A 16,099-nucleotide genomic window follows, 5' to 3' on the forward strand; every position below is an offset into this window, starting at 1 on the left:
CCGGTGATAGCAGGTGGACATCACACTCAACCTGTCCCTTTAGCAGGTGTCCCTTCTCCCTGATTTCTGACAACACTCAGGAGCCATCCGAGCACAGGCTCCAGCCAGGCGACCTCGTCCTGTTCCCCCCTTTCATTCCCCTTCCTCCCCACCAACCAACAAGAACCACAGGCACGTAAGAATATAGAATTTTTATCTTATTTTAGTTAAAAAAAATAATTGTACCACCGAATGAAGAAGTAGCTTTCTTTTGGGGTGGGGGGAGTGAGAAGGGAGGGAAAAAAAATAAAAAAGCAATAGGCCCAAGGAAAAAGAACTTTTTATATTCATCTGTGTGAATAGATCCGCTAAGGCAAACGCAATCCGGGGCGGCGCTGGGGTCGGTACCTCCTAGTTTCTGTAGATTCTAAGGCCAAAAAAATAAAACCTCTGCAAGTCTGACGGGATCTTCTCAGACTCTTGGGGAAGTTTACTAAAATAAAGAGTTATCGAGTTCAAAAAGCAGTGACACACCAGAAGTTGCATACCTGCGGCCTCAGCGGCCACTCACTAGTCTGGACTGGGTGACGGCACAGTTTCACAACACGGCAACGCACACAGACACGCGCACACGTGAGCAAGCACATGGGAGCTGCGTGGGACCGGGCCGGCGGCACAGGGAAGGTGGGGTCCCCATGCTTCTTCAGGGGGTAGGTGTGACGGGATAGGTCCCGTCGCTGGTGACAAGGCGGTGAATGTCACTCTGGGGAAGGTGGTGGGAAAGGGCCGGGTGAGGTCCCCTGCTCCCCACTGCCTGATCTGTGCAAACCTCTTAAAGCACTTCTCGGACACCTCCCGGAGAACGGAGATGTCGCTGGTTTCCGTCCCTATGAGGGGCCAGTCCCTCCTCCCCACGCTGCTCTCTCCAGAGCCCCTGGGACCCTCAGGTTTTCCCTGGGGGACCAGAGTGGTGTTTCTGCCCCCAGAGCCTTCCTGCCACGGCTGGGAGAGCGTGGACCCGTGAGGTAGATTGACACAGCTGTCCCCTCACCCTGCCTGGCTGAGCCCCAGAGCGCTGGGGCTGTGTGGGGTGCCAGGGGCCTGGGTCCCTCCACACAAATAGAAGCCTCACCCCCGGCCCCCCCCCCCCCCCCCCGCTCCCCTTGACTCCAGCAGGGAGGAGGCGGGGCTGGAGGAACAGGTGCAGGGTGGGGCACCCTTGTGCCTCCGACCAGCTCCTTAGGTCCCAGTCTATGGAGCCAGCTGAAATCCTTGACATCTGCCGCTCCCCCTGTCTAGGAAGGGGCAGAGCAGCCTGCTGGTTAAGGGCAGGTGGCCTTTGGGCAGGGCGGAGGTGACAGAGAGGCGTGGGGAGGAGAGGGGCGGTGTGGAGGGCGCTCACGGCAGGGAGCAGCGCTGGAGCAGGCAGGGGACAGCCAGGGGTGCGAGACAGGCAGGGACACAGGGCGGGCTGGGCCAGGCAGGGAGCCAGCGCTGGGGTCACAGCTTCAGGAATAGTGACAGAGAGCAGAGAGAGGCCGGGCCACCTCTGTGACCCCCCGACTGGCTGTGTTCACAGACGTTGTAGGTTCTCAGTCCGGTCCCTTCAGACAGAGCCGAGGACTTGGCTCAGCCCCCACTTCGCCCACCCTCGCCCACCCTCGCCAGCTGGACGGGGCTCTGGGCCAGGCCAGGTCGTCGGGGCCACAGCCCCTCGCTACTTGAAGGTGGACTGCAGCTCCTTGAAGGCCGCCTTCCGCTGCTTCATCTCCTCCGCCTGCTTCTTCCTCTCCTCCTGCTCCGCCTTGATCTCCTCCTCGAAGCGGCTGGACACGTTGATGGCCTGGACCTGCGGGGAGCGTGGCTCAGAGCTGGAGGGACCCCTGCACATCCACGTGGGCTTTCTCTGGGGTCCTCCCAGCAATGTCCACACAGCGCCCCTCTCGGTAGCTCCAACCCTGTGCCAGGCACTACGTTCACCTCGTGGAGCCTCAGTTTCTCCATTTGAGCTGATGCTCAGTAGCTCTGACCTCAGGACTCCCTGCTGCATGGCATGGTCCCGCACGTGGCAGCTGCCGATGCTGCACCCTGGCCCCGCTTCCTGTCCCGGGGAGCCCCGCTGCACTGGTCCCACTGATGAGCCCTGAAACATCCTCCCAACCCTAGAAGCCCCGAAGGAGGAGGGAGGTGACCTGTGGAAGAGATGTTCTTAGCTAACCTGGGAAGAGGGAGAAACAAGGAAAGGTGGGTGCCCTGGGGCCCTAGGAGGGCAGGATCCAGGAACCACACGTGTCCCCTCCATCTAGCGTGTGCTGAAAGGGGAAGGTGCCGTGCATGTAGGTGGCCTCTGGGGGGCGTCATACTTCCTCCAGGCTGGGGCTGGCAGGGCTAGTGTCTCCGAGTGGCCCCCAGAGCCATGTGCTTCTGGGCCTGCTCTGCTCCCTCCAGGCCTACCCTACCAGTGGCCAGGGCCAGCTCCAGTGGTCCCTGTCCCTTCTTCAAGAACATCTACCCCTCATCCGCCCCAGGGGCAGCGGGAAAGGATCACAGCCTAGATGGGAGGGGGCAGAGCCAGGAGTGCCATGGCCTACCCAGCCCAGCCCGGGCATCGTCAGCTTCCCATTTCCTGTCTGCTGCCTCAGCAGGGCCAGGAAGGGTTGGTGCTGACCCTGGAGCTAAGCCAGGGTCCTATTATACCCCGCCACCCCTGTCCTTGAGCTGGGGTCAGGGCACCCCATATGGGTTCCGCACATCCTTCCATTCCTTACCTTGGCCTCAAAGAAGCTCTTGGCCCCCTTGACGCCCTCGGTGGAGACGTCGATCTCGGACAGGCGGGCCAGCACGTGAAGCCCGCTGTCCTCCTGCAGCTCCCCAGCCGCCGCCTTGCGGAATATCAGGAGGAACTGCAGCGGGGAGAAAGGCAGGGGTGTCAGGGCGAGAGGGAAGAGCCGGCGCCCCTGGCTGCACCCAGGCCCAGCCTGGACTCCCTGGGAATAAGGAGGGGCACTCATGGGACAGGGAGCCAGAGGTCTGTGTCCTCCCTTTCCTCTGTGGGCCTTGATCTGCCCATCTGTACAATGGGAGACTAGGGGACCGGCTCCTGCCCTCCCAGGATCTGGGTCTATGGAGAGCCTGCTCTGTCCACACTCAGCTCCCATCAAGAGTCTTGATGACACAGCTCAACCTCTTAACTCTGTCTCCAGTGTTCCCCAGCCAAATTCACTCTACATTCCACTTACTGAGTCTTAACGGTGCGTGACTGTGCCCACTTTACAGAATGAAGACGGTTCAGGGACAAGAAAAAACCTGCCCACGTCTCAGCAACAGAAATTGACAGAAGGATGTGAACCCATGTCCTGACCCCAAACCATTATTATTATTAAAAAAAAAATTTTTTTCTTTATTGATTTTAGAGAGAGAGGGAGGCAGAGGGAGAGAGAGAGAACATCGAATGGCCGCCTCCTGTATGCCCCTCACTGGGGATTGGGCCCACAACCTGGGCCTGGGCCCTGACCGGGAATTGAACTGGTGACCTCTTGGTGCATGGGCTGATGCTCAACTGCTGAGCCACACCGGCTGGGCCCTGACTCCAACCCATTATCCTTACTGCCTGCACCTCTCTCTCGCCTCCTCTATGCTTCCGGCTAGCTCTCCAAGGCCTGGTGTGCCTGGCACTTAACCCTGTGCTGCCTGGGGCCCAGTGCCACTGCCTCGGGCTACGAGCCTGTTTTCTCCTCCACAGGACAGGCTGCCCGTGGACCCAGTCTCTGAGAGACCCCGAGTGCGACGTGCCTCTGGCCCAGCTCCTGTAGGACCCCAGTGCATGTTGCTCTGGTCCCTCTCCTCCCGAATCACAGCATTGTGTCCTTTCACTCTGGCCTCGCCCACTCTGCACTCTGGGACCCAAGGGGCACTGGCTTGCACTGCACCCCAGAGCCCACACAGGGTCAGGTATACAGAAGCCACCCCGTCAGTGCTCACTTCACGAACATTCCTCTTCTCACTTAAGGCGACCCCCAATGCGTTCAAGGACAATGTCACTCAATGACAAACGGGTGTCAGTCTCACCTCCCGGAAGCTGAGCTTGCTGTCAAAGTCCTCGTCCACCTCCTTGATCATGTTTTTCAGGCCCAGGTGAGTCTGGGGGGCTCCAAGTTTCTCCATCATGAGCTTTAGCTCCATCAGGTCTATGAAGCCATCCCGGCCGGCATCGTACCTGTGGGCACAAGGAGACAGGCCTAAGGACATCCTGATACCTCATACTGTACCAGTCAGAGCAGTCACAAGCTGGAGTACCAGGGCTCAGAGGGTACCTCCCACCAACATGTCATCCTGTCACAGCTGAAAGGGACCTCAGCCCAGGCGGAGTGCTGATCTGTGGTCCAACTGCTTGGTCACTTCTGATGATGGGGAACTCACTCCATAGCCTGGTAGCCTCCTACATGTTAGACTACTGTTTGGGACAAGCCTGCTCTATAAGGAAGCTAAAACCATAGCCTCTGTACTGAATGTGACTTGAACAAGCAGAAAGAATTCACAGTAGCATCGAGTATGGATTGGGAGGGTGGGCTCTGATGCTAGCACTCACTGGCCATCTTCAGGGGCACTCGAGGGACATCTTGTCCCATCTCTCCTACTCCCTGCCCCACCCAGGAGGGAGGCAGAAGGTACCACGTGTGTCGCAGGGCAGGACCAGAGGTCACAGGAGGGAGGGCGGCTTCTGGTTGTCCTGGAGGCAGCTGGGGCGTGTGCAGGGTGCCTGCAGGGAGCAGTGGGGTACGGCTGGGTGGCTGGAAAGGCCTGGAACAGTGACTAGGTGATGACAGTGTCTCCGCCCTGCACATTTCAGGTCTTTTTTCTACCACCAAGCGCCCAGCAGGGACAGGATGGGGCGGGGAGTGGAGTCTAAAGGTCCTTCTCAACTGGCCTCCTTGCGCAAGAGCCGGGTCGGAGCTGGCCTCCGCACCGTCCCCTGGCTCAGAGGTGCTGCCCGTGCCTGGGGCGCACAGCTCGGCAGATGTGGGTGTTGTCCCCTGGGCCCTCTCATCAGGCTGGGCAGACAGGCTGGCAACTGGTCTCAGGGCTGGGAAAATGGGCCTTCTGCGCCCTAAGAAACCTCAAGCAGTCCCCAAGGCCTCAAGCTGGCTCGCTGAATGACAGCAGTGTGACAGACGGGCTGAGTCCCAGAAACCTATGTCCTGGAGATTGGAAGTTTCTACCAAAACACATATCTCATTCCTCTGTGCTCGGGGCTCCCCAATCCTTGTCTTCTCTAGTTATGCATGAGCTTCACGTGACCTTGAAGCTCTTTCTGAAACCTGTCCTTGTGCTAGGAACTTTATGTACTTTATTCTACTTAATCCTCAAATAAACTGATTTTATAACGGAGGCTCAGAGAGGTTCAGTGACCCGCCCCAGGTCACAGAGCAGTAAAGGAAGGATCTGCGCTATCCTGCCCTCCCCCATGTCCCGGGGCTGCCTGCAGATCAGAGACGTCTGCCTGGGGCGCTGAGCAGAGCATTTGCGCAAGGGGTATAAATAGTTCACAAGCAAGTGAGTCAGTGGTTGGAAATGATGCGACGCAGGGAGGACAGGTCTCTGGGAACCCTGCAGGGAACACAGGATCCTGAGGCCTTCTCCCCCACCGTGGGAGGGCCGGAGTGAGGACAGACAGGCCAGAGGTCCCTGTGGGCAGTGGCTATAGCTGGGCCAGAAGCAGATGCGAGAGAGTGGCAGAGGGTTGTGGGATCTGGAAAATTAGGCAAGCCTATGACCCAAGGTCCAGGCTCTACTTAGGGCTGGAGGAACCCTGAGGGGGGCAAGGCAGAGGTCCCCCTTCCATCGCTGGAGCCTGTTTGCCAGTTGGTAAGGGGTTCCAGTAGCTTGTGCCATTTGAGCCTCCAGCCATGGCTGAGACCCCCTGCCGTAATGGCAACTCCCCTGGGGTCACCATGAGGATGGAGTTCGCATGTGTCCAGCACCGAGCACAGCGCCCGGCAAGTCGAGCCGGCTCCAGAGATGGCAGCTGCCACCACTATGCGATGGAGTCACCTTTATTAAGCTCCTACTATGAGCCAGGCATTTTCTCTCTATAACCTCTGCGCTCAGCCATCCTGGGGGGCCAGCAGCATGTCCCCGCATGACGGAGGACAGAACAGGGTTGCAGAGGTGAGGGCACTGGCCCGATAACCAGCAGGCCAGGGATTCGCACCCCGTTCCCCAGGGTTCCCACACTCGCTCTCTGCCGCCCATCCCTCTCCTGAGCCCAGCTTTATTTATTGTTCAAGGCTTTATTCCGAAGCCAGGGTGGCTCAGATTCAGAGGAAGTGCAGATAAAGTGTCTAAACTTGGACGGAAACTCGGGCTCTGGATTTCTTGTTCTCTGGCAGCTCCGGGGCTCGGCTGGGCTGCAGCCTAAACCACGGCTTGAACCGCCGCCTGCATCAATCAAGGGTCGATCAATTACTGGGTCTGGGCTCCATCCTGGGCAGGCTTCAGCCCTCAGGGGGCGATGCAGGCGCTGGCCGCAGTGCCATGGATCAATAGCCAGGGGGAGTGAAGGAGGTCAGGGAGAGGCCAGGTGCCAGGGTGGGAGGTGGGCCCCCAGGGGTGACGCTGGATAAGGCTGTCCCCATGAGATCCCCGGGGGAGCAGGCATCCGCCATGTGCCCTGGGCTCCGATGTGGGTGGGCTCTGGATCACTGGGCCGGCCAGGTACCAGGGGTAACCTGAGGATGACCGCGAAGGTTTGTGCTCACATCCACTCTGCTGAGACTGACCTGGGTCCAAACCTCAGATCTGCCACCTGCTGGCTTGGTGACCCTGGTCGAATTACCTGTCTCTGCAAACCTCAGGTTTCCATCTACATCACAGATGTCAAAGGACCCATGTCGGGATGGAGGAAAGGACTAAGAGAGATCCTCAGCACACATCCTGGCCCATCACAAGCACTCACTACACACTAACCATAAGAGAATAAAAATACATTGTTATTGTTAATATCTACCTTTCGGATTAAAGATGAAATGAGATGATGAACTGCCTAGTACAGAGCGGGTGCTTAAAAGCTGCTGATTGCATTATAATCACAGTGGCCACGGAGAACTTCTGCTGTGCCAGATACTATGTTAAGTGCTTTACACATAACGGTGACAATAACAATAATAAAAGTCCCCTCTCTCACAGGGAGGGAAGCGACAGAGGGGAGACTGTCACCGGGCGGTGGACTGGCCACAGGAGAGAAGGGTGCTCCAGGCTGCCGGAAACAGGCACACCCCTGGGTGGGGAGGGCCTCTCACCCATCAGCCTCTCCCTGAGCTGGAACTGAGGCTGCAGGTGGCTCAGAGGACCTAGGGACAGAGTTGGCACACGAGAGCCATCTGGATAGCCTGGCCAGCCGCTTTCATGTTCTGTGGGGACCCTGGGGCCCGGAGTGGGCAGTTACCAGCCCAGGGTCATACAGTTGGCAGACTGCAAGATTCCGAAATCTTTTCTCCCTGCCTGCCTGCCTCCCTCTTCTTCCCGGTCCCATGGAAGGTCCCGAATTCTCAAGCGTGCAGGGCTGGGGGAGGCTGGGCTGAGGGCCCAGCTTGGGGCCCGCCTGTGAGGGCCAGTTCCGTCCGGCGGGACTGGCAACAAAGCTCCCGGGCTGGGCGCTCAGCACTTTTCTCCAGCACTGGAGGGAGGTGGCCGCACCTGGCACCATGCCCACATTCCTACCCGCCTCCCCCTGAATACTTCTCAACAAGGGAGGCTGGGCAGCTGCTGCCCCGGATGCTGGTGACAAAATCCCTCCCATCCAGTCCTTGAAAGTAGAGCAGCGGCCACCACCCAGGCAGACTTTGCCCTTTGGGAAGAGCAGGTCCCACCAGCTGGCTGTTCCTCTGCCCCCCAGTTCTGATAACCAGGGGTCATGGGGGTGGGCAGTGGCTGGCTCCTATAAGGGGCAGCATTGTGCCCATTTCATAAGAAGATTTTTAGTGCCTCCTTTTTGCTGAGCCCATACCTTGTGCCCATAACACACATGAGGAGACTGAGGCTCAGGGAGGAAGTGACTTGGCCAAGGTCACAGTTCACAAAGACGTAGCTGGGGTCCAAACCCAGGCCTGATGAAAAACACACACTTTTGCCCGGCCGGTGTGGCTCAGTGCTTGAGCGTTGACCCAGGCACCAAGATTCCCGGTTCGATTCCCAGTCAGGGCACATGCCCAGGTTGTGGGCCTGATCCCCAGTGGGGGGCATGCAGGAGGTGGCCCATTGATGTCCTCTCTCATCGATGTTTCTATCTCTCTCTCCCTCTCCCTTCCTCTCTCTAAAAACCAATAAAGAAACAATTTAAAAACGCACACACACTAAAACACACACTTTCAACTATTATGCTATGTCCTGATGCCTACAGACCCTGTAGCAGAGAACCTCAGGTTGCGGGGCCAGGGGGGGGGGGGGGGGGCGAGAGACACTGGAGGCCACCTCTTCTAGGCATGCGTGAGGGTAAGATGTAGTTTTCCCACTTGCTGTCTTAAATACCACTGAGGATGGGAAGCTCCCTGCTTCCCTTCCTTCGCAGCCCATTCTGGCTTCGGAACTGTCCAGTAGAAAGTGGATCCTCACACACCCTCCCCAGCGTCAGCCGTGCAGTCCAGTCCGATGGCAGGATGAGGAGTCATCCCAGCCACAAGGGAGGGGAGGAGCAGTTGGTATGGGAGCACAGGGGGCCCTGATTCTGCCCCTTCTGATTCCCATCCTAGGCCTTTGCTGACGGCCCCTCTGCTCCTGGCAGTTCCCAGGGGGACAGACAGCTGGAGGGTGGTGTTTATGGGCCCAGGACCCCCCAGGCCCACCTGGCTTTGGTCTCAGCATTCACAGACCTGGTCCTCCCCCATCCCGTCTGGGGAGGCCCCAGTAGCTCCTAGGCCTCTACTCTGTCCTTGGGGGCAGGAATGAGCTGTAAGACAGAAAAATTCCAGTGCTGGTAGCTGTTATAGCCAGCTTGGCCCTGCCTGCCTTTCCCCAGGAGGGCGGATGCCCACAGGCTGGGTAACGACTGCTTGGCAGCACCCATCCGTTCCGCACACCCCCACGGAGACTGCCTGACTCATGCAGGGAAAGCCCAGCTGCTCACCACTTCCTCTAGTCCTATCTGCAGAATCTGAAATGTGACCTGTTGCCCTGAGTCAGCCAAGGGCGTGTGTGCAAGAGCGTGTTGCTCCGAGGATCATGGGGAGATCCCAGGCTGATGGCAATCTGCTGGGGGCTGTCAGGGCCTGGGGACATCCTAGGCTGGGGTTCATCCACTTCCTGCTGGCCCAGGAGGGGCAACTCCCTCCACCCCAGCCCACCCTGCACTGCCTCCTTCCCTGCCCACTCTTAACAATGCGTACACCTGGGAGCTCTTGTTAAAATGCAAATTCCGATCCAGTAGGTCTGGGGTGGAGCCTGGGCATCTGCATTTCTGCCAGCTCCTTACTAGCTGTGTGGCTTTGGACAAGTCCGGTCAGGTTCCCTGAGGCCCAGCCTCCTCATCTGTGAAATGGGCTAATCTTACAGGATGTTCCGAAAGAATCTAACAGGTCCAGTGCCGGGAACGGAGTGGCCCTTTCAATCAGAGGAGGCTGAGTGCGTGACCGGGCTGGAGCTGGATCTCCACACAGGCCAGGGCCCTGGGGCCCAGCTCCCGGCTGGCTGCACCTTCCTGGCACGGAACCCTCACCCCCCTGCAGTCCTTGAAAAGCAGAAGTCAGCCAGGCAGAAGGCTGCTCGGCAGTCAGAGGGAACTCAGCTGCCGGAGGGTGTGGGACTGTCCCTGCTGAGGTGGCAGTGACTCCGTCCTCTGGCTGGGTTGGGCTCCCCTTGCAGGGGGTTGGGCTCCCCCGAGGCAGCAGGGCCTGGATCTGACAGCTAAAGCCGTGGCCCGGAGGGCAGGGAGGAGACAGCAGGCAGGCACAAACCTAAGAGGAACCAGGAAACCAGGGACAGAGGACAAAGGTGACTCAGAATCAGAAGGGAAGGAAGGAGAGCAGAGGGTGAACACTGAGGTTGGAACCCCCTCCCTCCCCAGAGAGCCAAGCTCCTGGCTGCTGCTGGCAGGAGGCCCCAACCTCTGCACCCCGCCAGCGGGTTTCCCCCTAAGGCTCCGGAAGTCCCCTGTCCCCAACCATGAACACAGCCCTCACTTGGCCTCGGGAGCTCCCCGGAGGCAGACCTGGTTCTAATCCTGTCACCTCCTTGAGCCTCAGTTTTCTCCTCTGGCAAGAAGGGATGATAATGCTGGACTCACCTGGCTGTGTGGGTGTGAGGATTACATTCAATTTCTGAAATAACACACAGAGGCTCCTTGGGGAGCAACTGGACCTGGTGGCTCCATTGGGCAGGGAGAGGGCGTGGAGGCAGGAGGGAGCTGCGGAGAGCCCAGCATCACGGCGGGCCTTGTGAGAACTTCCAGTCCTCGTGGGAGAAATAAAGAAATGGAACCTCCACCTCTAGCCCGTGGGCTCACCCTCTCTCCCCAAAGGCACCTCTACGCGCTGCTCTCTGGGACGGGAAGCTTCTCAGGGCAGGAACCTGACGGCCTCAGTGTTCTGGGGCTTGCACTCAGCAGAAGCTTAATGAGTTATCTGCCGGATGAAGGACCACGGAGTGGACTTGAGGTTTTTCAGAATCATCACCCATGTTCTCCAAAGCCCACAGACCAGACGGATGCTGGGCTAGACAAAGGCTCAGGACTTTAAAAACTTAACCCTCAGAACCGTTACCTGGCAGGTTCCGCAGCCCCAGGGGAAACCGAGGCTCCGGAAGCTGAGCTCCCCAGCTGGAGCCCCGCTCCTCTCTCCAGGGCTGCTGTCAGCTCTTCCCTTTTTCCTGCCACCTGCCTTCCGCGTAATTAAGTGATAATGAATTCCTTTCCCCATGTTTGTTACTTATCAAAGCCGGGTGGAGCTGTCAATCAGAACCTCTGTTCAGCAAGAGAAAAGGGTTTTCATGTTGGGTTCCTGTCACTCGGCCTGAGCCCAGCAGCCCCGTGGGGGGTGAGTGCAGGCAGCCAGGGGCTTTTGTGGTGCCACCTTGATGACAGCCCAGACAATCAGCACTGGGGCTGGGGATGAGGGCGACAGGAACTTACTGCTGGTGCCAAGCACTGGGTTACGTACTACATCACAACCCTGTGAGGTGGGTGCTGTTCTCCCTGTGCTAGGGCGAGGAACTGAGGCTCAGAAAGGTTTCCGTGTCCTGCCCCAGGGCCCCGAGCTGGGATTCAAACCCAGGCCTGCAGAGTCCAAAGGCCCTGCTCTTAACCACTGCACCACACTGTCTTCCAGGAAGGACGCCGGGAGGTACGGTGAGCTGCAAGGGTCTGAGCAGGGGAAAGGAGGGGAGGGCAGGCGGGAAGGGAAGAGGTGTGCAGGAGGGAAGCCTGCCTCTCTGACGCAAGGGGTCATGAGATGAAGTGGCTGGGACGAGGCTGGGTGAGGCAGGGAACTAGGGCATCTTCCTCGGATTCCACAGCCGGTTCACAATTACATGGCTGCCTGGTCACCGGCAGGTCTCGGCTTACAAACCTCTGCAGAGTCCCATGCAGGCTGCTGCCAGCCCAGAGGGGCCCCCCTGAAGTTCTCTGGGGCCACACCATTCCCCACTTGCCTGGTGGGTTCCAGAGACAGCCCTGGGTGGGTGGGCAGAGGGTGGGCTAGAGGGGGTGGACGCAGCCTGAGGCCGCACAGGGAGGGAGGACTGATTGTTCCGGCTCCACTGTGACAATGTGTCCACGTGCTGTCACTGTGCCAGTTCTGTACGTGCGTCATCTCTATCCCCGCTGTCCAGACAAGGGTGCTCTGGTTCAGCCACTGAAAACCTCCTTGTGCCCCCAAGCAAATCACGACACCTTTCTGGGTCTCAGTTTCCTCTTCTGTAAAATGGGGAGAAGGTCTGTCCCTGCTGGAACCTGCCTGGCTGGGGCGTGAGATCAGTGCTGGTGGCGGAGAGCCCAACTACCCCGCCCCCGACTCCCCCAGCTCCCTAGGCGGCACTGCTGGCGACACTGAATGCAAGCACTGGAAGACCCTGGAAGGCAGCTCTGCCCGCCAGAAGGGTTCAGGACCCCTCAGAAATGAGGTCACTGCCGAATCGCCTCTGGGAATCAGAGAGCCTGCCCCTTCACAGATGGGAAGACTGAGGTCCAGGGAGGGCAGGCAGACTAGTAACTCAGGGGCAGAGCCAGGGCAGATGCCCAGGCTCCCAGCTCCCTCTGACCTTCCTCTCCTGCAGCGGGCTCTGGTGGGGGGCTTCCCGGAGGGCCGGACTCCCTCCTCCCTGCCTGGGGAGCTGGAGAACGCGGCGGAAGTCTCTGGGCAGAGCCCTGGCTGTAGTCCTCAGGCCCTGCTTGGACCCGCGGGGTTGCAGCCCCACTTAGACAGCAGAAGCGGAACGGGTTTTGTCCTCCAGGAGAGCCTGTCTGTTGGCTGTTCACAGCCACTCTCGGCAGGGCTGGGCTCGGCGGGCACAGTGAAGCCTTGTTTCCTTGAATACAAAATCTGCAGCTCTGCACTGAAGCCAGGGCCCCGGGCGGGCAGCACTTCCTTCCCTAGAAGTCCAGCTCCCTGGCCCCTTCCTGCCCCCTCACCCCTCCCAACGCCCCAGCAGCAAGCAGTAGTTGTGCCAAGAGGCAGCTTGCAAGGGTTCACCCCACCAAGTCTCCATCACAGTCCCCCTCAAACACACACCAAACAGCCTCTGTAAAAAGTAAACTTGTTCTGCAAATGCAGGCTCGAGACCATCCCCCCGCCCCAATCATGTGCCCCTTGCAGTCCAGCTGCAGCCTCCCAAGTCCTTGCTCGGTGGCGGGGTGCCTGGGCTCCCCCAAACAGCTCTGGCTTTTTTTTTTGGCGGGGGTAGGGGTGTTGTGATAGCCTGAGAAGGAGGGCTCTGGAGGAAGGAGCGGCCGGAGGTGGGTGGGTCTACGAGGCAGAAAATCACCCCTGAACATGGATGGGGGTGCGGGGGGAGTGTTTTCCCCCATGGAAGCAGATGGCTGTGACTGGAAACCCGGAAAGGAAGAAAATGGGGTTTGGAGTCACAGATCTGGGTTCAGATCCTGACACGTTACTTCTGTGCCCCAACTCCCCAAGTGAGCCATGGGAACGAGGATGGTTCTGTCATGGGGTTGCCGGGAGGAAGTCAGGGAGCTCCTTACTGCCTTGGTACTAGTGACACGGGGATTTTGTCTGCTTTGAATAAGCTCCCCTGCACTCCCTGGGTGGGCTCTACAAGGAAGGTCTAGAGACAGTGAAGCTACACCTGTCCTGGGCCCAGGGAACTTTCTATCTATTCCTGCCAGAATTTTGGAAATGTTCACCTCCTGGAAATCCCGGAACCTTCCTCCCTGGGAATCCTGCTCTCCTGACTGTGGCCGTCTTCGGCTGGGAAGAAACTTTAGAACTCCCAATAAGGCCTGGGAGTCAAAGAGGCAGCCTCTTTGGGACTTGCATGCAAAGGCCCAGGGGGGAGTCAAGGAGTGTTTTCCCCAGGCTCGCCCCTGGAAAAGTGTGGGGCCCCCAGCCATCCAGGGCTGGGAACCAGAAACCTCTTCCCCTGCGTGGCTGGGGCCAAATGCAGAAGCAGCAGCTGCAAGTGCGAGAAGTAGGAAGAGCCTTTACCAAGCTCGGGGTTGCAAAACACCACCTTCTTGGGCTTCCTGCTTGCTGGCTGGACAGCCAGCTGTCTGTGGATGAGTCACACACAGCACCAGCCTGCTCCACCTCCCGTCTGAGGCAAGGTGGGCCCAGCACCCCTCCTTGGCCTTGGGCTGTTTGTCCCAGGGCACAGAAACCTCCTGACTCCTCCACACTAGACTCAGCCTCTGCATAGTTTCACCTCCTCCCAGATCCACTCCAGACCAGTATTCCTGGGCTGTGTCCCCTCCAGGGCCAAGGGCAGGACAATGGACAACAGGAAGCAGGAAGGGTACCAAAAGGAAGGGGGCTGCGCACCTCTAGCCTCCCCTCAACCCTCAAACGTGGCTGGAGGGGAGTGTGTTTGACCATCTCAATCCCAACTGGGTTGACCCAGGGATGGACCAGAGGGGACCTGGAGCGCTTTCTCTCTAGTCCTTCAACAGAGATATTAAGGGAGTTTTTTTGGGGGGGAAAGGCTGAGCCTACCCACCTTGGGGTGCCTGTCCAATCTGCTGAGAACCCAGAGTGTGGAATTATATGGAGTAAAGTTAGGGGTGAGAGCAACTGGGAAGTCAGGAAGGTATGGGGCATCTGGGACCCTGTGTGGGGAGGGAAGGGGGCACACAGTAGCAAGGAGGGGCACAGGAGAGGGGTGAGGAGAGATGGGGCCCTCTAACAGGAAGCAGGGGTGCAATGACTGCAAAGCTGCTGGGTGGGTGGGGAGGTGAGGGTAAGAGGAGGGAGGGGCAGTGTGTGGGGAGAGAAGGGGACTGAGCCCTTAAGATAGATATGAGGGGCAGGAGGTTGCACATACCTGTCAACTTGGGGGCAGGGACTGAGGGGTCCCTTCTTAGGGAGACCACCTGAGGGTCAAGGTTGGGGGTCCTGGCTAACAGAGTGGGTGGGGTTGGGGTGGGAGGGGCTGAAGGGTGTTTGACCATAGTTTGCTACCAGATGCTGATAACTGCAGGGGTACAGTGGGGTGGGATCTGAGAGGCAGAAGAAATGAAGAGACCCCAAGGAAAGAAATGTGTGGACCATGGGGTGCTGGGAATGGTCACCTTTGTTGAGGCTCTGGGAGGGGAGGTGTTTGTGACCAGCCGGTCTTGGGGTGGGGATTCGAATTTGAGTAGCTTGTTGGGGGCGGAACAGAGGCCACGGGAGTCCTCAATCTCGGTGAGGGGTGCCGGGGGAAGGGTCACTAACAGGGCAGGGTCCTGAGCCAGCGACCTGGAGTGTTCAGAGCCACGTAAGTGGTGGTAGTGGGGCTCGCCGGGACCGGTGATTATCTAGAAGGAGCCCCGGGTCCCCCACTCCTTGTGCGTGCGTATGGTGCACTGGGGGCGACGTCACCCAGCAGAGAGGTCGCGAGCTAGGGGCTGGGGATCCCCAGACCCATTGCCTGGTGGAGTGGAGGGTTCCGCAGCTCGTGATTATCTGGAAGAGGCCGCAGGGTCCCCACCCCTGGAGTGTCAGGGCTCGGGGGAGCTGGGCTGGCGGCAGGGGTCCCGGGGCGGCGCGGGGTCCGGGGTTTGGGGCCCGAGGCCGGCGGGTGGGCTGGGGGGGGGGGGGCGGGCACTCACTGCTTGAACATCTTCTCCATGTCCTTGATTTGCTTCCTGGAGAACTCCTTGAACTCGGTGTAGGGGTTGAAGATGCGGCGGCTGGGCGACTGGGGCTCGCCGATGCCCTGGTTGAGGTCGGCGCGCCGCAGCAGCTTGGCGCTCAGCTCGTCGTCCGCGCTGCCCAGCGCCTCGGCCGCCTCGTCCTGCGCCCCGGCCGCCGCCGCCGCCGCCCCGTTCAGGCCGGGCTGCTCCGGGGCCTCGTCGCCGCCCTCGCCCTCCATCTGCAGCCGCCGGCTCAGCTTGCTGGCCAGCTCGTCCGTGGCCATGGTGGCCCGCGCGGCGATCGCGTCTGCCGGGCCCCTGCTCGCCGCGCGCCCGCACCGCCCGCACCGCCTCTGGCCGCGCTCTTCCTCTTCCTGACACTCCCCGCGCCAGGCGCCGCCCCCGGGGGTGGGACTTGCGCCCCTCGGGGCCCGCCCGCTCCCCGCCCCCGCCCCGGCCCTGCGCGGGCTCGGAGGCGTGCGCCCAGCCTCGAGCGTGCTGGCGGCGGGGAGCCCCCGCCGTCCGCCCCGTGAGGCAGGGGTCCTCGTAGAAATCCGCCCCCGTCTCCATTCTCAGGCGCCGGCCGAGCGGGAGAGGTCGGCTGGGGGCCCAGGACCGGGGCGGGAAGCAAGAGGGGCTCCTGCCCTGCAGTCTGGGTGTGGGTCGGGGGTCGGGGGGTCGCCGCCCCCAGCTCCTTCTCTGGAATCTTCACGCGGTGAAGTCCTAATCCAGTGTCCGTGACACCCTGTCGGTTGTCATGGAGACGACTCGTAATTACACTGGTGGTGTCATCGGGGGTTGCATGGGTATGGAGAAGGTGGACCCGGCAGGCCGGAGCCCCCAGTT

At 59.8% G+C, this 16,099-nt stretch overlaps 1 protein-coding gene across 1 annotated transcript; it reads right to left on the minus strand.

Moving 5' to 3' along the window:
- Positions 1-1,141: 1,141 nt before the first annotated feature.
- On the minus strand, positions 1,142-15,546 carry EFHD2 (EF-hand domain family member D2). The gene is made up of 4 exons (XM_036257217.1): positions 15,230-15,546; positions 4,048-4,195; positions 2,748-2,882; positions 1,142-1,828 (listed from the first exon to the last, which is right to left on the minus strand). Exons 1-4 carry the CDS (start codon positions 15,535-15,537, stop codon positions 1,697-1,699), a joined length of 723 nt encoding a protein of 240 aa, XP_036113110.1. The 5' UTR covers positions 15,538-15,546; the 3' UTR covers positions 1,142-1,696.
- Positions 15,547-16,099: the final 553 nt, after the last annotated feature.

The sequence above is a fragment of the Molossus molossus genome, unplaced genomic scaffold, assembly GCF_014108415.1.
Source record: "Molossus molossus isolate mMolMol1 unplaced genomic scaffold, mMolMol1.p scaffold_m16_p_12, whole genome shotgun sequence".
Taxonomy (NCBI): Eukaryota; Metazoa; Chordata; class Mammalia; order Chiroptera; family Molossidae; genus Molossus; species Molossus molossus.